This window comes from Corythoichthys intestinalis, chromosome 6, assembly GCF_030265065.1.
Source record: "Corythoichthys intestinalis isolate RoL2023-P3 chromosome 6, ASM3026506v1, whole genome shotgun sequence".
Lineage (NCBI taxonomy): Eukaryota > Metazoa > Chordata > Actinopteri > Syngnathiformes > Syngnathidae > Corythoichthys > Corythoichthys intestinalis.
The window spans coordinates 17,071,641-17,096,791 of record NC_080400.1 but is presented as its reverse complement, the minus strand read 5'-3'; the positions used below and the strand labels follow the sequence as shown (position 1 = coordinate 17,096,791).

Here is a 25,151-nt window from a genome sequence, read left to right as displayed (position 1 = left end):
GAAAAAACAGAGAAATTGAGCTTTTTGTAAAAGCATACATTTCAAACATAACTTTGACTTTAACACAGCTATTTTTTGCTTTTGTGACATCCCAAACATCTGAATAATGTTTTCCTTCTACAAAATAACATAAACAACAAGACAAATAGAGCTTTTGTTAGCAGAGTAACAATTTATTTACACATAACTAAACTATTGAACTGAGTGATGGCGCTGTTGTGGCCGTGGCTGTATCGGCAGACGGGGTAAATTTTTCCCTCATTACCGCCTGTCTGTCTCATCAAGATAGATTTTTTTTTTAATCTTTCTTTTGTTGTGACCGCTACCTCATAACAGAATTCACCTAGGGAACTTGTGTGGGGCATGTGCCTTGTGTTTACATCGTTCTCCACATTTTATTCACGCTTCTTATTTCTTCCAACTTCCGTTTCCTGACTATTTCTCTTCATTCATTTCCTTTCATGGTCCGATATGAGTTCTTACTAGGGTTGTTCCGATCATGTTTTTTTTGCTCCCGATCCGATCTCGATCGTTTTAGTTTGAGTATCTGCCGATCCCAATATTTCCCGATCCGATTGCTTTTTTTTTTTTTGCTCCCGATTCAATTCCAATCATTCCTGATAATTTTTCCCAATCATATACTGTACATTTTGGCAATGCATTAAGAAAAAAATGAATAAAACTCGGACGAATATATACATTCAACATACAGTATGTAAGTACTGTATTTGTTTATTATGACAATAAATCCTCAAGATGGCATTTACATTATTAACATTCTTTCTGTGAGAGGGATCCACGGATAGAAAGAGTTGTAATTCTTAAAGGACAAATGTGACTTTGTATATTGTAACTAAATATTGCCATCTAGTGGATTTTTATGAGCTTTCAGTAAATGATAATTCAGTCATTTAACTTCTGTCCAAATGCATGATGGGAAGTGCGATCATGACTGTGCGTAATTGTACCAATTGATATATCTTCTCAGCGTTGGGAAATAAAATAGGGTGTTAAGAAAAAGATCAACTACTACCTTTCTTCCCCACATTGCTTCCCACGATATTTCTGATCGTTGACAGAGGGATTGTAAGGCTTTAGCCAATTAAAAAAAAGGCTTCAAAGGCTGCCAAAATTCTCTCTACTCATTTTATGTTGCCTTTTAGCTCTGTGTATACGTAATACGGTGCCATTATAGATTGAACGCGACTATGCGTGAGTGGGTAGTGCAGCGCATGCGTTAATTGCGTTAAATATTTTGATGTTATTACCGCTGTTGACGCAATACATTTGACAGCCCCACTTTAAGCCAAAACTAAAGACTCTGGATTAGTGTAAGACATTTTGTCTGTAACGTTAAATAAAATTAGAAAACGATTTAATTAAAAAAGAATATATATATATATATATATATATATATTAGGGCTGTCAAAATTATCGCGTTAATGGGCGTTAATTAATTTTTTTAATTAATCACGTTAAAATATTTGACGCAATTAACGCACTAGGCCCGCTCAGACAGATTTAAATGTCAGTGCAGTGAAAGGCCAACTTGTTAATTGTTTTTTATGGAGTTTTTCCGCCCTCTGCTGGCGCTTGGGTGTGACTTGCATATGTTATGTGGCGTAATGTCGCCCTCTGCTGGCGATTCAGTGCAGCTGATTATTTGGGTTTCGGCGCGCTTTTCTGACGTGATTATATGTCCACGCGAACTCACACTAATAGACAGTGCTATTCAGACCAGCTAACGTCCGCATCCAGTATTCAGTGGCAGTTCTCATAGCCACATCACACTGTTTGTGTCTAATACATGCATCGCTTGTGAGTTATATTCCTCCTTTGTTTATATTCATGAGCATTAGATAGTTACTGATGATGTGTATTTGAATTTGTTCACATATATGGTGAAATGCAGTTACATTGTTAGATGCTTGTGAGCTAATTGGCTAGTGCTACTGCTCAAATGGACACGTGTGTGTACATTTTATGTTATTTTATGATTTATGCAAGTTATTGACACATTGCCTTGTTATTTTCAGTTTTACAAAAATACAAGAAACGTGCTCCTGTCAAAAAGAGATGACTTCAGGAAAGCCCATGCAACTTTGCCGCACCGTCTGATTTCTTTTTGGAACTTATGTTCGCTATCTGTCAATTTGTATACTCACACACATTGAGGACAGAATAGGGCTACTAGTTTATTTTTTGATTGAAAATTTTATTAAAACGAAAACATTATGAGGCGTTTTAATATAACATTTCTATAATTTGTACTAATATTCATCTTTTAAAAACTACCAGTCTTTCTATCCATGGATCACTTTAACAGAATGTTAATAATGTTAATGCCATCTTGTTGATTTATTGTTATAATAAACAAATACAGTCCTTATGTACCGTATGTTGAATGTATATATCCATCTTGTCTTATCTTTCCAATCCAACAATAATTTACAGAAAAATATGGCATATTTTATAGATGGTTTGAATTGCGATTAATTGCGATTAATTACGATTAATTAATTTTTAAGCTGTAATTAACTCCATTAAAAATTTTAATCGTTTGGCAGCCCTAATATATATATATATATATATTAAAAAAGGCATGTCCGATACTTTTTTGCCGATTCGGATACTTTGAAAATGACATGATCGGACCCGATCGATCGGGGTCTGAAACGTTAAATACAATTAGAAAATGATTTAATTAAAAAAAAATAATAATAATTAAAAAAAAAAAAAAATATATATATATATATATATATATATATATAATATATTAGGGCTGTCAAAATTATCGCGTTAACGGGCGTTAATTAATTTTTTAAATTAATCACGTTAAAATATTTGACGTAATTAACGCACTAGGCCCGCTCAGACAGATTTAAATGTCAGTACAGTGAAAGGCCAACTTGTTAATTGTGTTTTATGGAGTTTTTCCGCCCTCTGCTGGCGCTTGGGTGTGACTTGCATATTTTATGTGGCGTAATGTCGCCCTCTGCTGGCGATTCAGTGCAGCTGATTATTTGGGTTTCGGCGCGCTTTTCTGACGTGATTATATGTCGACGTGAACTCACACTAATAGACAGTGCTATTCAGACCAGCTAACGTCCGCATCCAGTATTCAGTGGCAGTTCTCATAGCCCCATCACACTGTTTGTGTCTAATACGTGCATCACTTGTGAGTTATATTCCTCCATTGTTTATATTCATGAGCATTAGATAGTTATTGATGATGTGTATTTGAATTTGTTCACATATATGGTGAAATGCAGTTACATTGTTAGATGCTTGTGAGCTAATTGGCTAGTGCTACTGCTCAAATGGACACGTGTGTACATTTTATGTTCTTTTGTGATTTATGCAAGTTATTGACAGATTGCCTTGTTATTTTCAGTTTTAAAAATACAAGAAACGTGCTCCTGTCAAAAAGAGATGACTTCAGTAAAGCCCATGCAACTTTGCCACACCGTCTGATTTCTTTTTGGAACTTATGTTCGCTATCTGTCAATTTTTGTGTACTCACACACATTGAGGACAGAATAGGGCTACTAGTTTATTTTTTGATTGAAAATTTTACAAATTTTATTAAAACGAAAACATTAAGAGGCGTTTTAAATATAACATTTCTATAACTTGTACTAATATTAATCTTTTAAGAACTACAAGTCTTTCTATCCATGGATCACTTTAACAGAATGTTAATAATGTTAATGCCATCTTGTTGATTTATTGTTATAATAAACAAATACAGTCCTTATGTACCGTATGTTGAATGTATATATCCATCTTGTCTTATCTTTCCATTCCAACAATAATTTACAGAAAAATATGGCATATTTTATAGATGGTTTGAATTGCGATTAATTGCGATTAATTACGATTAATTAATTTTTAAGCTGTAATTAACTCGATTAAAAATTTTAATCGTTTGACAGCCCTAATATATATATATATATATATATATATATATATATATATATATATATATATATATATATATATATTAAAAAAGGCATGTCCAATATGTTTTTGCCGATTCGGATACTTTGAAAATGCATGCAGAAACATCTCTAGTTCTTACCAAATGTGCTACTGCCCTTCAGTGGCCAGTTTTATTGCTTTAAAATGGATTTTGCTTTGGAGCGAACTTGCAAAGAACCTAGAGGTGTCTCTTGTGAAAAAAAAACGTAAAAGATGTATTAACACGTTTTTTGGGAAACTGAAACAATTAACTTATAGTATTTATACATTTTTGGTCGCAAATGAGTTCATTTCAATGGTAAGCGTCACCTTTTTCCTTTTTTCATCACATGCACTAACCTTTTTGGAGCCCATGTTGATTTCTCTCACAAGAAAATCCGCTGTGCGCCCGTCTTGCGGGAAAACTATGAATGCGTCGCTGTCATAAATCGCCGTATTTCGAGCATGTCGACATATGTCGAGACAAATGAAAAGTCAAATTTTACGTCGGGTGTCGAAAGGATCTTGTACTTGAACAACCAGTCCCAGTGGGTAGGTACACAAATACACGACAGTAATTGAAAGCGCCAACCTGTTTTTTTTTCCCCCTTCCTCTTTCCTGATGATGAAGTTCTACTTTATCTGTGCATATTGTGGTCGCTGTGGCCTGCGTGTGTGCGCGGGTCTGCCTCGGGCAAACTGATTGGATGTGGTGGATTAGTTTTTAATAGCATCAAAGTGTTGGTACAGCTTGCTAAAATATTCAGTGAACTGCGAAGTGTTCGGCGAGCAAACATTTGGATCTTAAAAGCTGCGTCTGCTTGTGTGACACCGGTCACCATAAACACAGGGGGTACTTCTAATCTGAACGAATTCAATTATAGGAACTACAAAATTTACCAGTTCCTTGGAAAAATGTTTTTTAAGATGTTTTTGAGCACAAATTCAAACTTATTCGAACGGCTCCAAGTCAAAATGGATTGAACGTCTATTGCCGTCAATGGCAGTGAGTTAAGATCATTCAACGCTAGCCAGCCCAGTTAAAATGGTTTTGATGTCTATTGCTGTCAGTAAATGAGGTAATGTAGATTAATTCAGACTGCATAATTCCTATTTCCCCCAAGAAATAAAACTTAAAGTCGATGTCAAAGACTCTTGACTTCTCACTTGAAAACATTTTCAAAGTACTTCCGAAACATGTGAGCTCTCCGGAGTTTGTCAGGGGTGCACCGGCACCCTTTGAGCAGAACAAAGTTGCTTCTGCTGCATCTGATTTTTTGATCCTCTTAGTTTCTGACACACGCTCGACTGCATCGGTGTGGAATGAATTCCTTTAAATTGACAACAAACTGGATTTTTTTGGGGGGGGGTTGTGTCCACTAAGAGTTGGCGTTTGTCGGTGGAGCTAAACGTTGTGATGTGGGAGCAACATGAAACATCAGGCTGACTATTTTTAGGAGCTTCTTCCAAACCAACACCTCCCTCCTCTCTCGCTCTGCCTCTCTTTCTCTCTCTCTCTCGCCCTTATTTCTCGTCCCTCGGAATCCCACCTCACTCGTCAGCTTTCAGTGGGCAACGAAGACTAAGACCGATCGAGCGTCAGGTCCATCTCAACGCCTCCTTATTTTGGATTTCCCAATCCTTTTATCTGGTCAACTTCTCCCGTGTTGCCGCATTGTGCTGGGTGAAGTTGAAGCCGCAGAAGAACCTCCTGCCAGGCATGTACTGTAGACACCCTCGCTGCTGTCCTTATGAATATTGATGAAGAAAGCTAAAGCGGAGGTTTGTTTTTTGGTGGTGCATCTTCTTTGCGCCTCCGAGGGGATACCCAGGATGCATCGTGACTGTGGTGGCACTGAACTTGGATAAAGGGAAGTTTTTTTCAACTCCTTTTTGTCATTACGTGATCACGTTTTTGCTTTTGTACGTCCGTCACAAACAAATCGAGGTTAACTAACTGGATTTTTCACCGCTTTCATAGTTTGATGCAACTTTTCAAAGTTCTCGTCAAAGGTTGGATTAAAATACTCCACATATTTTATTCTTCATCATAGAGCGAAAACAGTACGGATGTCTAAGTCAAGGAACAACAATGGACTTGCATCTGGATTGAAATTTATGTCCGCAATAGAGCATTTTATCAAGGATCCTTCAAATAATTTTGTGCCTGAAACTGAACACGGAAGCACGTGGATATCGACTTCATGGCAAACAAGCAAAATTGCCATATCATCAAGAATCCTTCCGATACCGAAGAGCTTTTTCCAGGTCTTTTTGTTTTATCTTGGTTTGTAATTGAAACATTCACAGAACAATCTGCTTTTGAACCTTTTCACAATAGTCATCTGAATTGAAACAGAATTCCAGAAAGTCTACTTTGACATCATCAGGGATCCTTCAAATGCAGTAGAACCATCTCCAAGTCCCTTTGCTTTATCTTGGTTTGTAGTTAAAATATTTACAGAATAATCTCGATATCAACTTTTTACTAAATTAACTGACTCTTCATCTGCCTTGAAACAAATTTCCAGAAAGTAAACTTTTTCATCGTCATGGATCCTTAACGTGAAGAATCTTGTTCAGGCCCCTCCAGGAACAATATATCTTTTACAGAACACTCTGGATTTCAACTTTTGCACAAACGAGTTGGTTGGTAATCAGGAACTGAAAGAGAAATCTTGAAAATACAGTTGAACCTTCTGCTCGATATCATGATGCAATAGCAGTCGACAGCCTCAGACTCTTGGGCATGAAGTCTGTCCTGGACTAAAATTCGCCCTCTTACCCGGCAGAGGGTATGGCTGCGGCCATCGCCAGTTCCCTAATCCGACAAAAGCGCCAGGCCCGCGAGTCCAACAGTGAGAAGGTCGCCACCAACAAGAGGCGCTCTAGTCCCACTAAGGATACTAAATCATTTAGACATATCTTCAGTGTCTTTAGCAAAGTCCGTTTCTGCAGCGGCAACGGCAAGAAGAAACCAGTACGACGGAAACCAGGTGGGTTGACTGAAACCTAATCATTCGCTGCTTGCATACTCATTTGATGTTTTCCAACTGATCTGAGTCAATTCAGTAAGAAAAATCCATCTTGTGATCATCATGTTTCCCTCGGAAGAAACGACATTTCAGCACATGTGACAGATTTCACGTTACACATTTATGAGCTGCGCGTTTCCACGGTGATACTCTGAGCTGCTTCTTATAGGGGCATCGTGACTGACACCATTTGAAGCATCTGGAATTCAATGAGCATTTATTTCATACCCTTGGAAACCTGGAAACATTTCATGGCAATTTAAGGCAAGGCAAGGCAAATTTATTTATATAGCACAATTCAACACAAGGCAATTTAAAGTGCTTTACATCACATGAAGATCATAAAAAAACACATTAAAATCAATAGAACGTAAAAAATAGACAATCGAAATAGGAAATAAAATTATACATAAAAATCTCATTTATTCTCGAATAGAATAAAAATAAATAAATAAAAATTAAAACATACTACTACTACTGCTAATAATTGAAATCAGCATTGGAGATAAGAATAGAGAGCAAATAGAAATATATAGACAGTTATGGATATGCAGTGCGTTTTTAGCCCCGATTTAAAGGAGCTAACCGTTTGAGCATACTTCAGATCTTCACGTAACTTGTTCCAGAGGTGAGGAGCATAATAACTAAATGCTGCCTCACCCTGCTTGGTTCTTGTTCTTGGAACATACAGGTGACTGGTTCCAGACGACCTTAGGGGTCCAGATGTTTCATAGGAATCTAACAAATCAAGCATGTACTTTGGTCCAAGGCCATTGAGTGTTTTGTAGACAAGCAGTAGTATTTTATAGTCTATCCTTTGACTCACTGGAAGCCAGTGTAACAATTTCAAAAGAGGTGTAATGTGGTCCAGTTTCCTTGTATTTGCGAGGACTCTGGCTGCAGCATTCTGTACTAGCTGCAGCTTCCTGACTGATTTTTTATCAAGACCTGTAAATATACCATTGCATTAGTCCAATCTGCTGAACATGAATGCAATGAATTTAAAGGGAACCACGGATAGAAAGACATGTAGTTCTTAAAGGATAAATCTTAGTACGATGTATAATAATTTGATATTAAAACTAGGGCTGTCAAACGATTAAAATTTTTAAACGAGTTAATTACAGCTTAAAAATTAATTCATCGCAATTAATCGCAATTCAAACCATCTATAAAATATGCCATATTTTTCTGTAAATTATTGTTGGAATGGAAAGATAGGACACAAGATGGATATATACATTCAACATACGGTACATAAGTACTGTATTTGTTTATTATAACAATAAATCAACAAGATGGCATTAACATTCTGTTAAAGCGATCCATGGATAGAAAGACTTGTAGTTCCTTAAAGATAAATGTTAGTACAAGTTATAGAAATTTTATATTAAAACCCCTCTTAATGTTTTCGTTTTAATAAAATTTGTAAAATTTTCAATAAAAAAATAAACTAGTTGATGTTGATGCCAGTAATTACTTACACAATGCTCATGGGTGCTGAAGCCTATAAAATCAGCCACACCCAAGCGCCAGCAGAGGGTGACAAAACTCCGAAAAACACAACAAGTACACATTTCACTGTGTTGTCATTTTAATCTGTTTGAGCGGGGCATGTGCGTTAATTGCGTCAAATATTTTAATGTGATTAATTTAAAAAATTAATTACCGCCCGTTAACGCGATAATTTTGACAGCTCTAATTAAAACCCCTCGTAATGTTTTTGTTTCAATAAAACTAAAGTAAAAACTAAACTAAAACTATTTTAACTAGTAGGTCGCCATTGTTGTTGACATCACAGGGCGGTGACGTCACATGGTCACGCTACAGGAATTCCACATGTCACCCTTTTAAAAAAAAAAAAAAAAAAAAAAAAAAAACGGATGCAAGGTAGTGATGTAAATACGCCAGTAGGTGTCAGTAGTTTAAATTAATTAGGGATCAAGCCAATGAGTGCCTTTTGTCCCTTGACTGACGCCATTGTTTTCCTTTAATCCACAGTGGGGTGTAAGGCAGACAGAAAGCAGAGTGGACACAGATTCGACACAGGCTACTCTTTCACAACAAACAGAAGTTTCACATAGTGAAAATACAATAAAATTAATGTTAAAAAAGTGCTTCTATCTATTAATGAGGCCATATCTCACACGGTTAAACAACGCATGCAAGAGAACTGCAATTGCAAAGAGAACTGGCATTCGCAAATTCAAAATCGATATACAAAATACACATAAAACTTACTCAGACTTTGGTCAAACTCAAAACATTTTAGGAACTCGTTAAGCTCAACAAATACACTGGATGGAAATATTTAGTCACAATATACAAACTATGATGCTGGGAGCCATTATCAGGAGTCTTGTTTGTTGTGAAGACACACTCAAATGAACGTAAATCACAATGGACCCGCACAAAAAAGAAAACTACGGCGTCAGTCGAGGAACAAGTCAAGGAACGCAATCGTTGCCTTGATCTCTTATTAATTTAAACCTCGCCATTGACACCTTGTTGTGTATTTAAATCACTACCTTCCATAGTTAAAGAGTGACACTGTGGAGTACGGCTGCGTGGCCATGTGACGTCACCGCCCGGCGACGTCAACAACAGTGGCAAGCTACTAGTTAATTTTTTTATTTAAAATTTATTAAAACGACAACATTAAGAGGGTTTTGATATCAAATTATTATAAGTCGTACTAACATTTATCTTTTAAGAACTTCTATGTCTTTCTATCCGTGGTATCCTTTAAGGTTGAACACTCAACTAAATTAAACATGATACCTCTTTTGTCCCACAAATTCCTGGTATTTCTAATGAAAGTTTGCAATTTTAAAAAATTGCCACAATTTATCACTGTTTATAACGGCCTATGGCTAAACTGTTAGATTTATTTATACATGTAGGTTTGTTGTGTGGTGATTTATCACTCCCCTTGTTTGCTTGTATTGGGACATCTAGTGGCCATTACACGTTACTGATTTAAGTATTAACAATGTAGAATTGGAACAGTCCATATGTATAATGACCGTTCCACTCTGAGACCCCCAATTTGGCCAAATTTCAAAATTGATATATATGCACGTGTGATACATAATTGGAAAGCTTTAAATCTAAATTTTCTGGGGGAAGAAAATTTTTGAACAGGAGGGCATTTAAAAAAAAAAAAAAATTAAACAGCAAAACCCTTGCCTGGCACGGCCAGACTGTTCTCCCTGTATTTTTCAAACACTGTGAGAATAGTCTGGGACCCAGCCCATTAACGGCCTCTCGAGCACGGACAAAATCAACCGTACAATCAGATTCGTGTATTTGCGTGACGTGTTCTTAACGAGCAACGTCACTCTTCCGTGTCGGAAGTCGTCTCCACATTAACACAGATGGCGAACAGGAGAGCAGAGAATATGTTCCAATCCACGGTAAAATCAGTTTTAAATGACCAAAAACACATCGACACGAGTTATTGACAACAGTCTGTCTCGCGCTAACCATGTTGAATAAACTCCGCTCTTCTCGTATGTTTACTTCCCCGCGCAAGTCCCTCGTCCTGCCCTCGTCGCTTTACTAACGTCGCGTCCGCCCGTCGCTGATTGGTCCACTCCGCTGTCTGTTTGCTGTGGCTTGCTCCGCCCTGGAAATTGGATTCGCTGAATGGTGGCCAGACTCAATAGCTTGAACAGTGAGTCTGGTGTACCAGGCTAGCAAAACCCTAACTAGAGGTGAGAGCATGAGAGAGCATAATTAAAGACGCCATGATTTTAACGAGATATTATCGCGTACTTACCTTGTTTCGATCCAAAAACTCCATATAGCATGTATTACCGTGTGTCAAGACACAGCTGTGAATGGCCACAGCTGGATTTTTGGGGGATTTTATGGTTGAAACATGGTAATATAACGATGCACCGATACTAGTATCGGCAGGGGGCGCCGATCCGGCCCGAAATGGTGGTATCGGTATCGGCGAGTACCAACAAAGACGGCGCCGATACCATTTACCGCTCCATTATTATAACATTTGACCACAGCCTTTTTCTCCTCCTGGCGCTCACTACACTCTGTCTCTGTGTTGTGTGATGACACGTGAACACCAAGCAGCTATCGCTATTGGCCTGCTCCAGACCAATGAGAGCGGGCCAATAGCCACTCCTGACCAATCAAAAGGGGGCTTTTTCATATGGACGAAAAACAAACCAGGAAATATGGCGGCGGTCGGGAAATATTTCCAAATAGAAATCCCGTCGATTAAAATCAATGGCTGCATGCAAGATTTGCGGCCTGAAAGTTTGGAGATGTGGAGTTAAATCGGCCAGTTTCAATACCTCGAACTTGATAAAACATTTGAAGACGAAACGTGAATGAACACAACGAGTTTGAGCCTGCAAAAGCAGGACTGCTATCGAGAGGAAGAAGGCCGCTGGAGGGGAGCAACAATCTCTGGTCAGTTCACTTCGTCTACTTTACTTTTATTGTCTTTTACTGAAAGAAATGCCGCAGTAATTTGGGAAGTGTTTCCAAAGTAGGGTTGCCACCTTTCAGAAATAGAAATAAGGGACTCACACCTCCCGAAAAAAAGGAGAGACGGGATGCTGTGGTCAATTATTATTACTTATAATTGTTAGCGTCCGCAAATGCGGAAACAAGGTTGAACCTCGAAGCAGACAACAAGCGGGGGATACATAAAAGGGTTTAATGATTGCAAACAAAAAATAACATGCGATCGCGGGATAGTAGAAATAACAAAAGGAGTCCGTGACAGCAGGTCGACGGACAAACTCGAAGGTTAACTAGAAGGTTAACTAAGACGATAGGCAGCGGTTACAAACGAGAGCAGCACACTAACAGAAAAACCCAATGCAGGGGCGTAACAAGCAAATGTAGCGAGATTATTGTGCCAGATGTCAAATAGCGATCAGCAAGGCAAATATCTCGGCAGCCTTCTCTGAGATCACCCATGCTTAAATGTTGTGTTGATGAGCCTGCATTGGATTCAAGTGCGATGTCAGGAACGCCCCCACTACCAGCCCAGCAACAAAACACAATCTAACCAGCAGCAGAATGTGACAATAATTTCATGAAAGTTGCACTGTTTGGACTTTGAGAGGTTTAAAAAAGTGTATTCAGTTCATTCAGAGTTTATTATTATGAATTTATTTTTACTTTCTTACTGTTGGGCTAGTATTATACATGTTTTATTAATTTCACAAATTTAGCACTATTTTGGCCTTTGAGAGCCAAAGGTTTATTCAACTATTGTTTACTAGGGTTTAGTGTACTTTTTCCTATTTTGCAAAGGTAAGCAACAGCCTGACAAAGCCTTGATAGCAATGATTTCACATCCAATTATGTAGCTCTTTGGGGGAAAAAAAAAAAAAAAAAAAAGGGTCGCGATGCAGAAATCGCAGACATCAAGGAGTGGTTGAGATTTTCTTCTTCCTATATTTACCCTATTAAACGTGTTCTTTCTATTTTTCTTTGTTTGGCTCAATTAATTATCATCTCACATATCAGGAAAAATGCGATAGTCACAAAAAAAAAAAATGCAATTAAGCGATAGTTATGAGGTAGATATCCGTGACTTTTTTACCAACGCCATTTTTTTCATTGTGACGTAATTGTGGACGAATGTTCATTCGCTGCCACCCTCCCATTTCAAATGGATTGGACGTCTACTAGTGATAAACTCATTCCAATTCAAAGCAGAAGCTTGTTTTTCTGTTGATTAGTTGTTGGTCAGAAAATCAAGATATTCTACAAATGTATCGATAATCCTTGTATCGCCGTCTCGTCAGATCATCGTTATCGTGAGCTTTGTATCGTATTGTGAGGTACCAAGAGGTTCCTACTCCTAGTAGTTGGTGTGAGAGCAGAGAATGCAGAGGACAGGGTTAGATGGAGACAACTTGATTTGCTGTGGCGACCCCAGAAGAGAAAAGCCGAAAGTGAAAGAAGAAGAATACCAGCGATTACTGTCCATGGGCTGTCCTGTCTTGACAGCTTAGTAAATAGCAGCGGAGAAAACTTTTCAGCAGAACCAAATTACAGTACTTGCACTCGTGAGTAAGTGGCCAACAGCCATTGGCTGTAGCGTTCACAAGTCTTGATTCACAACAGAAAAAATTGAGAAATAAATAAAGAGAAGTAAATTCATATGCTGTGCAAGTAATTCCGTAACTCCAATTTTCCTTCAAGTCTTTTGTACATTTTTCCGGGTATTGATGCGAAATAGGTCTTAAATTGTATTCATTGTGGTCTTAAAAAGTCTTAAATTTGGCTTATCGAAACGTGCAGAGACCCTGTTGATGGTGTTCTAATATTTTTTTCTAGGGCTGTCAAACGATTAAATTTTTTAATCGAGTTAATTACAGCTTAAAAATTAATTAATCGCAATTAATCGCAATTCAAACCATCCATAAAATATGCCATATTTTTCTGTAAATTACCGTATTGTTGGAATGGAAAGATAAGACACAAGATGGATATGTACATTCAACATACGGTACATAAGGACTGTTTTTGTTTATTATAACAATAAATCAACAAGATGGCATTAACATTATTAACATTCTGTTAAAGCGATCCATATATAGAAAGACTTGTAGTTCTTAAAAGAAAAATGTTAGGAAAAATGTTAGTAAAAGTTATAGAAATTTTATATTAAAACCCCTCTTAATGTTTTCGTATAAAATTTGTAAAATTTTCAATCAAAAAATAAACTAGTAGCCCGCCGTTGTTGATGTCAATAATTACTTACACAATGCTCATGGGTGCTGAAGCCTATAAAATCAGTCGCACCCAAGCGCCAGCAGAGGGCGGCAAAACTCCATGAAACACAATTAACAAGTGAGCGTTTCACTGTACGGTCATTTAAATCTGTCTGAGCGGGGCATCTGCATTAATTGCGTCAAATATTTTAACGTTAATTTAAAAAATTAATTAACGCCCGTTAACGCGATAATTTTGACAGCCCTAATTTTTTACATTGTTAAGGCTTGTCTGGTCAAAACTAAAGTTGTATTTGCTAGTGTATCCAAAGCTTTAAGACAGGGGTGCCCAAGTCCGGTCCTCGAGTGCCCCTATCAGCTTGTTTTCTATGTCTCCCTCCTCCAACACACCTGAATCAAATGATCAGCTCATCATCAAGCTCTGCAGGAGCATGATAACGATCCTGATTATTTGAATTCAGTGTATTGGAGGAGGGAGACATAGAAAACAATAGGGGCTCTTGAGGGCTGGACTTGGGCACCCCTGCTTTAAGACTCACAAACAGAAAAGGACATCGTCCCAACCAGAATGCATGTGGCCCCAATAAACCTTTACATAAGTTATAAAAGCCTGGAAGAATGTGTTAAGGCCCCGAAAATGCATTTGCACGAAAGGCAAATCAGCAAAATATATGACTTTATATAAACAAATGATAGAAGGTACAGGAAAATGATGAGAATTCAAGAGCATGACTGAATCTTTAATTTATAATAATACAATTGGAGAATCCAAAAAAGCTTAGCATCTCACAAAAAGTAAGACAAGGCAACACAGAAAAGCACTGAGGAGGCACAATCGTGGGCGGTCGGGGTGAGGAGGTAAAACGTCCACCAACATGGCGGCGCATGTCGTTCGCTGCGCTAACGTCAAATATAAGCCTCCGCTTGAATTATGAATGTGCTAAGAGTGTTTAGAGTGGACAGATGGGTGCTGATGGCACAGCAGCACTCACTCAAACTGTATATGTTCATATTTTGTGTGTGTTGGGTTGCAGAGCCGCAGCTGAAGGGCATCGTGACGCGTCTCTTCAGCGAGCAGGGCTTCTTCCTGCAGATGCAACCTGACGGAACCATCAGTGGAAACAAGGACGAGAACAGCGACAACAGTGAGTCTACGCTACTCCTTAATAAAAAACTGCTGAAAATGCTCTTATTGAAAAGTTCGTCACAAGCAAATGCTTGAAAGTAGTACCACATACTATTGACGAATGGATGAACATTGTGTGTGACTTCAACCTTTTATAGGGAAAATGACTATTTTTGGTACTTTTGGAGTCTACATCTTGGGTTATATAGGCCATTATATATATTAACATTTGGCATACAAGAAAAAATATCAATATGAAATAAATACAACGAAATAGAAAAGGCAATTCGCAAATTACTAGAAAAATTCTAAAATATTTAGCTATTTTATCAAATTAATATACAGGTAGTCCCCTGGTTACGAACGAATTCAGTTCCTACGCTGGCGACGTAACCCGAATTTCCGCATAAGTTGGAATTAACCCTTTAAATACCCCCCCAAATCTAAAAAAAAAAACTATCCAAAAACATGTACTATACATCATTGTACCGTCCTTGCTAAGATGTTGGCGCTAAGTGCTAGCTAGACAGTGAACGAAGCTCTGAAATGTCAGCAATGTCAGACGTCCGTGTGGTTTGCTGAATTTATTCAGCTGCTCATGACCAGTGTTGTCACGGATTACTTAAAAAAGTAATTTAATTACTGATTACTAAAGATGTCCCGATCGATCGGGATGCCGATCGATCACGTCATTTTCAAAGTATCGGAATCGGCAAAAAAATATTGGACATGCCTTTTTTAAAAATATATGTATTTTTCAATTAAATCGTCTTCTATTTGTATTTAACGTTACAGACAAAATGCCTTACACTCATCCAGAGTCTTTAGTTTTGGCTTAAAGTAGGGCTATAAAATTTATCGCGTTTACGGCGGTAATTATTTTTTAAAAATTAATCATGTTAATAAATTTCAAGCAATTAACGCATGCACTGCACGACGTACTCACGCATTTTCGCGTTCAAATTATAATGCCGCCGTTTTACCTATATATAGAGTTAAAAGGCTGCGTAAAATGAGTAAAGTGAATTTTGGCAGTCTTTGGACCATTTTTTTAATTGGCTAAAGCCTTACAATCCCTCTCTCAAAAATTAGAAATATCGTGGAGAGCAATGTGGGGAAGCAAGATAGTAGTTGATTTTTTTTTCTTAACACCCTATGTTATTTCCCAACGCAGAGAAGATATATCAATTGGTGCCACTACGCACAGTCATGGTTCCACTTCCATCATGTATTTGTGCAGAACAGTTAAATGGCTACAGTATCATTTACTGAAAGCTCAACAAATACACTAGATGGCAATATTTAGTCACAATATACAAAGTCACATTTATCCTTTAAGAATTACAAGTCTTTCTATCCGTGGATCCCTCTCACAGAAAGAATGTTAATAATGTAAATGCCTTCTTGAGGATTTATTGTCATAATAAACAAATACAGTACTTATGTACTGTATGTTGAATGTATATATTCGTCCGAGTTTTATTCATTTTTTTCTTAATGCATTGCCAAAATGTACATGATCGGGAAAAATTATCGGGAATGATTGGAATTGAATCGGGAGCAAAAAAAAAAAGCAATCGGATCGGGAAATATCGGGATCGGCAGATACTCAAACTAAAATGATCGGGATCGGATCGGGAGCAAAAAAAACATGATCGGAACAACCCTACTGATTACACCTCAAAAAAGTAATCTACCGTAATTTCCCGAATATAAGGCGCGCCCATGTATAATGCGCACCCCAAATTTACTTGTAAAATCTAGGGGAAATTATTGTACCCGTTTATCACGCGCACCCTAATTTTAGCACCAATAAATAGAAGAATACAAGAAAACAGAGTTCGATGTACAGATACAGAAATGTCATTTTACTGACTGGTGAAACACAGCACAAGCATAGCATATTGGTAGTTCAAAACATTACCATAAACTGACAATATTTACGGTACTAATATGATTTGACAACGTCTCCAACTTACCAGAATCTAGGAGAAAACAAAACAGATGTGACTTTTCTTTTAAAGGCTTCTGTATGACTTGCTCGTTTCATCATGATGAATAAATGTTTCTTCCATGGATTTATACAGTAAAATGAAAGTGAGAACATAAGTCGGAAATCCAAGAGAGCTCATCGCTGTCGACACGACAGTAAAAATAGGAACTATTGTTATTTGGGTTTGAGTTTCCCGAGGGACAGATATAGTTGACGGACACACACAGGAAGTCTTTGTTGTTACGTTTGTTATGGTCCGAGTTGCGGAGCTGCAATGAACGTTGACTCAAATGAGTTCAAGAAACTAAATTCTGTGCTTTATGAAGAGTGAAAAAAGCAGAATTTACAACAGATGAAATCATTCGGCCGATCAGAGTGAAGTATTACCGAAACAAAATGGTGACGTCACGTACCGTAATGGTCGGCAACTGATCGCTGCATACGTTTCTTCCACACAACGTGGCCGTGTCAGTAAAAAAAAAAAAATCGGTTTATATATATAATTCTGTATCCATCCATGTACCCGTTTATAATGCGCACCATGATTTTACAAGTTGATTTTGGGGAAAAAAGTGCGCGTTATATTCGGGAAATTACGGTAGTTACTTAACTGATTACTTTATTATCAAAGTAACTAAGTTACTTTAAAAGTAACTTATCAGTTACCTTTTACTCCTTTTACTGCCTCAAAAATAACAGAAAAATGTAATCGCATGTAATTGAGTTTTTCACATAAGGCTTAATCTTTGAGTTAGCGTGGGTTTAATTAGTCGATGGAGTTGATTTCAACCACCATTGACACGCCTTAGCTTAACCCTAACCCCTTAAATCAACTCTAACGACTAATCAAGCCACCACTAACTCCAAGATTAAGCCTAATATAAAAAATTCTGAACTTCCCCTTTGAAATAAAGACCTAGCTGTTAAAATGTTGCCTATAAAAGTTGTAAAGCAATAAAACAAACAACAAAAATCAATGAAATGAACAAAAATCCTACAACGTAAAGATTTCATAATGGGTCAAAATCATTTTTCGAACAGATCATGTGACTAGCACCTTGGAGACTATCCTTTGCTTTGCTTAGCCAAAACTACACCAGAGGAGGCAAGATGGATATTTAGAATTTCTTTAAACCTAAGCTTTCTATATATATATTAGGGCTGTCAAAATTATCGCGTTAACGCGCGGTAATTAATTTTTAAAAATTAATCACGTTAAAATATTTGACGCAATTAACGCACATGTCCCGCTCAGACAGTATTCTGCCTTTTGGTAAGTTTTACAGCAAGGCTTTTTGTGCTGTCTAACAGTGAACTCTTGTGGTCGCTTTGCGACATGGTTTATTGTGTTCTTGCCAGTTTAATATGGCTTCATGACGTCTCGGGCTGACGCCTACGTTGTAATGTTGTGCTTATATGATGCTTGGACAAGATTTGTCCGTAAGTATGGTTGTTGTAAAGAATGTACATATTATGTTAGTAAGCGAAATGTTGTATTTTTTGTATGAGACGCTTTATGTTTATGTTTAGTGAACCTGTATAGCATGCTAAGCTAACGTTGTTGCTAATGCAATGCTTGTGTACTTTTTTTTTTGTAGTTTCACTACGGTCTAAAGAGGACAATGGTTTGAGGCCATTTTATTAATAAATCAGATGAAAAAGGAAGAAGTCTGATTATTAAGGCGTCGTTCACTAGCTGTCTAGCTTTGGAAAAAGTAGACGCTTCGGAGTGAGGACAGCATAGACAGATTTAAATGACAGTAGAGTGAAATGCCCACCACAGTCCTTATGTACCGTATGTTGAATGTATATATCCATCTTGTGGTGTCTTATCTTTCCATTCCAACAAATTATTTTACAGAATATATATATAATTTACAGAAAAATATGGCATATTTTATAGATGGTTTGAATTGCGATTAATTACGATTAATTAATCTTTAAGCTGTAATTAACTCGATTAAAAATTTTAATCGTTTGACAGCCCTAATATATATATATATATATATATATATATATATATATATATATATATATATATATATATATATATATATTAGAGCTGAAACGAATACTCGAGCAACCGGAGTAACTCGAGTTTAAAAACTGATCCGAGTAATTTTATTCACCTCGAGTAATCGTTTATTTTGACAGCTCTAAGCATCACGTTTTGCTCGGACTACTTTTAATGCGGGACAACGCGCTGATGTCACGTGCGTAGAGGAAGAAGCAAAAAAAAAAAAAAACACTGCAGCCGACAACCGCTACAAACGACGCCGACGTTGCTAAATACTAGCCCGCACATGCTACGTTAGTTGCATGTAGCGTCCAATGAGTCTCATAGAGATCACATGTATGTTGAACTAGATGCAAAATGACAGACTAGGCCGCGTCTGGGCAGCGTTAGCAAACAGCCGCCATCTTAAAGCAGTAGAGCGCTAAGCGCTAATAAAGAACGCTAAGCGCTAATATATAAGATTGACGTTACTGTCACTACTAGCACACCTTACGTTAGCACTGCGGAGGGCTAGGTTTCAATTAATTAAGACCACTTTCGATGCGTGGCTAACGTGTTTTACATACAGGCTTTAACATAACATAGCCTTGTGGAGTGATGAGGGTGTCAAATAAAAACTCAATAATGCTAACTATCAATTTTAGCTCAGTAGTCATTGCTGGATAAAACACCAAGTAGCACTAGTCCCTAATGTGCTCCAATACAACCTGTATCATACATTTATTTTGTACAGTGCAAAAACTCAAAATCCTATCAGGACTTACAGTTTAGACTAACTTAAAACTTAACTAGAACTTAAAAATGGCTTGACACAAATAGAAATTCAATTGAAAAACGTGGGAAAAAATCGTAACTTTTAAGTGATGTGTGTTATCAAGCGTAAAGGCATTTTTAGGTGTGTTTATATATATATATATATATATATATATATATATATATATATATATATATATATGTATATACTTTTCTAAAATAAGATCTAAAGGTTTTTTGAGTGAAAGCAGTGAATTAGTAATTTTTTTAAATTCTAGTTACATCTGAGATGCAATTGTTGGCTGTTTTCAAAAATATACATAAAAAATAAAGACATTGATTGACTGAAAATGATAAAATGTCTTGTTTTCTCATGTATATCTATAATTGCTCTTCACCTAAAAATATATTTGTTTTATCCGATTACTCGATTAATCGATAGAATTTTCAGTCGATTACTCGATTACTAAAATATTCGATAGCTGCAGCCCTCTATATAAATATATATATATATATATATATTGGCCAAAAGTTTGGAGACACCTCAAAGGTGGATACTTTGAAGAATGAAGAATACAAAACCTGTTTTCAGTTATTTCACTTTTTGTTGCCATTCGTTCGTTCGTAGTTTTGATGTCTTCAATGAGAATTTACAATAGTAGTGAAAATATATAAAACGCAAAAATGATGAAGTGTGTCCAAACTTTTGACTTTTGTTTCAGTCTTCAACATGCTTTTCCCCCAGTCCCACAAATGTAAAACTCCGCCTATGATTACAAACTCTAAGTATAAAATGTACATAATTACACATATCATAAAGGCTGGTTACAAAGTGTAGAAGTGTCTCGTTACCTGTCGGCTTTGTTTTGTGTTTTTTCGCGTTGTGCTGTAATTCCAAGTGCTTCCTTGTTGAATTGGATGTCGAGTTTTTAGCAGTCGACAGTCTTTCGAAGCCAGCGCAGAGTTTGCAACGCACAGAGATATTTTTGTCATTTTTACTGGACAGAAATGTGAAGTAATGGCTTTATTTCCATTGAGCAAATGCAGCTGTTTGTGGTATATTCTGACAAGGTAGCCAGGCTATATTGTTGACCGCCGTGGCAGACGGCGCACACACAGCACGGTAATACACGTGACCCTTTTTTTTTCCCGATGAGAAAACGTGAGACGTGATGTCACTCCCAAACTCAAGAGCAGTATTTTCTATTCAAATGCTCTTCGTACATGACTACAGTATTCTTCATTCTACATACAGTATGAGGCAACAACAAAATAATAACGCACAGGCACTGAGGAAACTAACTTTAATCAGATTACTGGCTTGGAAAAATGAAGGCGTTAGATTGCTCGTTACTGAAAGAAAGTAATCAGATTACAGATTACACTGCTCATGACATCAACACTTGCAGAATGAAACTAAAATAAAAATGAAATTACCGTATTGGCCCGAATATAAGACGGCCCTGATTATAAGACGACCCCCTCTTTTTCAAGACTCATGTTTGAAAAAAAAAGACTTTTTGAACACCGAATTAATTTTTATACAGAAAATAATTACAGTACATCCGAAACAAATGATTATAATAATATATTTGAGAGAAAAGGCATACTATTTTGCCTCATTCAAATCTTAATATCTGAACATTTAAATATGTAAACTAAAGTGCAATCACATTGTAAATGAATGGCTTCTGGTTTTTGAAATGTAAATAAACCAATCTATTGTAATAAAAAAACAAGATTGCAATAACTGCATTAACCATCATAGTGAAGTCAAACTGTAACTGTACTCTTTAAACAAATCTGAATAAGGAAAAACATTGCAGTAAAATAATGCAAACTGGTTAAATTAAAAAGAGTAGCTGAGATCTATCATGACAGAACATTGCTTGCTTCAATGATATCTGGCGCCATCTAGCGTTGTGAATGGGGAGAGTAGCTGAGATCTGTCATGACCGAACATCGCTTCAATGATATCTGGCGCCATCTAGCGTCATGAATGGGTATTATTTCGAGACCGCGAACATAAGACGACCCCCTCTTTTTCAGTGTTATTTCAATGCAAAAAACACCGTCTTATATTCGGGCCAATACGGTAAATAAGTTTTCAACTTCAATAACAGCAATTCAAATTTGGATTGATAACTAGCTGCTGATACACCAATAACAATCCACAAAAATGATTAGAATGTATCCGTTAGCGTCCGCACATCATCAAAAACGGTCACGGGGGGTGGGGGGGGTCACACGCGGCTGGACTCAAATGTAAGAGACGACAAAAGAAATGCAGTTTTCAATTACTTTTATTTTACTGGCATTCAACAGGCTATCTTCAAAGTCCAGAAGAAATCAAAGTAACAACATAAAATCTTCGGCACTGTAGACTTGGGACAAATCACACAAGGTTTAAAGATACGTGATTCAAGAAAGGTTTAGGGCAATGACTATTTTTGGTAATAAAAAACAAATTATTATCATATTGCAGCATCCACAAGGACAACGCGCACTTAGTGATGATAATGCACTCTCAATTGGAAAATAGTCCATTATTATAAATTTATTGTACCCACCTGAATGCCACGAACTGTATGTTAACAAAAAAGTTGCCCGAGAGTTTAAGATGACGCTGGCTGCGCTAAATGCTAATGTTAGCAAGATAGCAAATGCTATGTTAACTCTCCGAGCCACCTAGCATCGCGTTTGCAACAGAGTCACAACCTTCTTCCCGTTAGGAACGCTGTTACAGTAGTATGAAAAAATATCTGAACCTTTTGGAATTTCTCACTTTTCTGCATAAAATCACCATCAAATGTGATCTGATCTTTGTCAAAATCACACAGATGTAAAAACAGTGTCTGCTTTAACTAAAACCACCCAAACATTTATAGGTTTTTCATATTTTAATGAGGATAGTATGCAAACAATGACAGAAGGGGGACAAATAAGTAAATGAACCATCACATTTAATATTTTGTGGCCCCCTTTGGCAGCAATAACTTCAACCAGAACGCTCCCCAAAGAGACTTAAAGACCAATTGAAACCAATTTTTACCAAACATTTGAAGTCAGGTGTGTGCCCAATCACTGATGAGTGATTTAATGCTGCCCTGCCCACTAAAAAACACACACCTGGTAAAAAAATGAAACAGATGAGAAGCATTTTCTGATGTATATCATGGCTTGGTCAAAAGAGCTGTCTGAAGACCTGCGATCAAGGATTGTTCATTTGTATTAAGCTGGGAAAGGATATAAAACCATCTCTAAAAGCCTGGATGTTCATCAATCGACAGTCAGAGAAATTGTCTACAAATGGAGAGAGTTTGGCACTGTTGCTTCTCTCGCAAGGAGTGGCCATCCACCAAAGATGATGCCAAACGTTCAGCGCAGAATACTCAGAGCGGTAAAAAAGAACCCTAGTGTATCTGCTAAAGACGTACAGAAATCACTGGCACATTCCAGTATCTATGTGCACACATCAACTCTATGTAAAACTATGGCCAAAAATGGTGTTCATGGGAGGACTCCATGGAGGAAGCCACTGCTGTCTAAAAAAAACATTGTTGCTCGTTTAATGTTCGCAAAAAGGCAAAATATTTTGTGGACTGATGAAACCAAAGTTGAATTATTTGGGAGTAACACACACGTCATGTTTGGAGGATCAGCATATAATTTGGGGCTGTTTTACTGCCAATGGGACTGGACAACTTGCAATCATTAATGGAAGAATGAATTCAAATGTTTAGCAGGATGTTTTGCAGGAAAAACTGAGGCCGTCTGTCAGACAATTGAAGCTAAAAAGAGGATGGATGCTGCAACAAGACAATGATCCAAAATACAGAAGTAAGTCAACTTCAGAACGGTTTCAGAAGAACAAAATACACGTTCTGGAGTGGCCAAGGCCAAGTCCAAACTTGAACCCCATTGAGATGCTGTGGCATGACTTAAAGACAGCGATTCATGCCCAACATCCCATGAATCTGACTGAACTACAGCAGTTTTGTGGAGAAGAATGGGTCAAAATTAGTCCTGATCGACGTGCCAGACTGATCTGCAGCTACAGGAAGCGTCTGGTTGAAGTTATTGCTGCCAAAGGGGGGGCCACAAAATATTAAATGTGATGGTTCACTTACTTATTTGTCCTCCTTCTGTCATTGTTTGCATACTATCCTCATTAAAATATGAAAACATAAATGTTTGGGTGGTTTTAGTTAAGAGTTTTTTCATCTGTGTGATTTTGACAAAGATGGGATCACATTTAATTGTGATTTTATGCAGAACTATGAGAAATTCCAAAAGTTTAAGAAACTTTTCTATACCACTGTATACTCTAACACCGTTATTAACAATACTGGTTTCAAAACATTTACTCATTGGTTGCCATTGACAGCGCTAGACGTCCATTCCATTTGGACTCAAATGGATTGGGCGTCTATCGCCGGCAATTTCCATAAGTTATAATAACCTCCAAAGTAGATAACGAACTAGGAATTGCATAAGCAGTGCAAAGTAAATGCATGTTGCACAGATTGGAAAAGAAGAGGTGAGAGAGATATGGTTTTTTTTGTTGTTTCCCAGTTCTCCCTGAGAGGATTAACACCACGGGTTCCTTCTTTCCTCCTCCTCCTCCTCCTGCTCCTCACCCACAATGCCGCGCTCTTTTTATCTTTGAGCTCGTCCACGGCGATTAGAATCGTCAGCGTTCGTCCACACAGATGTTGATGTTCTTTTGTGGAGCAGCTTCATCATCCCGGTTCCTGATTGGCTCCCCTGCGTTTCGAAGCAGCATTATGCAACATTTGAGGCTTACGTAGACCTCAGCCAAGGCTTAAATTTGCTCACGAATGGAAATTAAAATGGATTTGAAGGTTCACATATGACATATTGATGCCATCTTTTGAATAAAGTGAGCTGATTTAAGTCAAATTTGGAGATGTGAGTGCTTTTTTTGTTTGTTTTTCGATGTCGCCATTGTTCTCATTTTTGTGTGCGTTTGCAGCTCTCTTCAACCTGATCCCAGTGGGCCTGCGGGTGGTAGCCATGCAGGGCGTCAAGGCTGGACTGTACATGGCCATGAATGCCGAGGGCTTTCTCTACACGTCGGTGAGAATGTCGTTTGATCATTTGGGGAAAAAAAGTTGAATATAATACATGTCTTTTGATAACATGGCAGTGAAATTGGGATGCCGTGATTAGTTGATAACTAATTAACTATCAAATTAAAAGACAGCTATTTAAAAGAGGATTAATTGAAAGCCAAAAGAACTGTTGTGTTTGATAGAACAATATGTCTACTATATGCTGCCATAGCAGATTCATGGCGCATTAAGTCCCCGAACTATTTTTAATTTGTCCGTTTTACCCTGGAAACCCCCTTTTACAGACATCACGCAACCTCTTTTGTTTCAACCTAGCCATAAAAAGAAGGTAAATAATTATATTTATTATTTGAAATGTCTGTCATTTTTAGCTTAGAATCATTATTTGATGTCTAATATTTAGTTTCAAAAACTGAACTAGTTCATACCACTGAGGTCACAAGAGGTAT

At 37.3% G+C, this 25,151-nt stretch overlaps 1 protein-coding gene across 3 annotated transcripts in view; it reads left to right on the top strand.

Annotated features, from left to right (window-relative positions):
- The window catches only part of LOC130917413 (fibroblast growth factor 12-like), an 88,062-nt gene that overhangs the window by 36,711 nt on the left and 26,200 nt on the right, over positions 1 to 25,151 (top strand). For 2 of the 3 annotated variants that reach the window (XM_057838792.1, XM_057838791.1), the window contains exons 1-3: positions 4,116 to 6,956; positions 14,752 to 14,862; positions 24,603 to 24,706. In XM_057838792.1, coding sequence (XP_057694775.1) covers positions 6,758 to 6,956; positions 14,752 to 14,862; positions 24,603 to 24,706 — 414 coding nt within the window. In that variant the 5' untranslated portion in view covers positions 4,116 to 6,757. Of the gene's footprint in view, positions 1 to 4,115; positions 6,957 to 14,751; positions 14,863 to 24,602; positions 24,707 to 25,151 lie in introns of those variants that run through there. The other variant, XM_057838794.1, reaches the window with a different exon arrangement.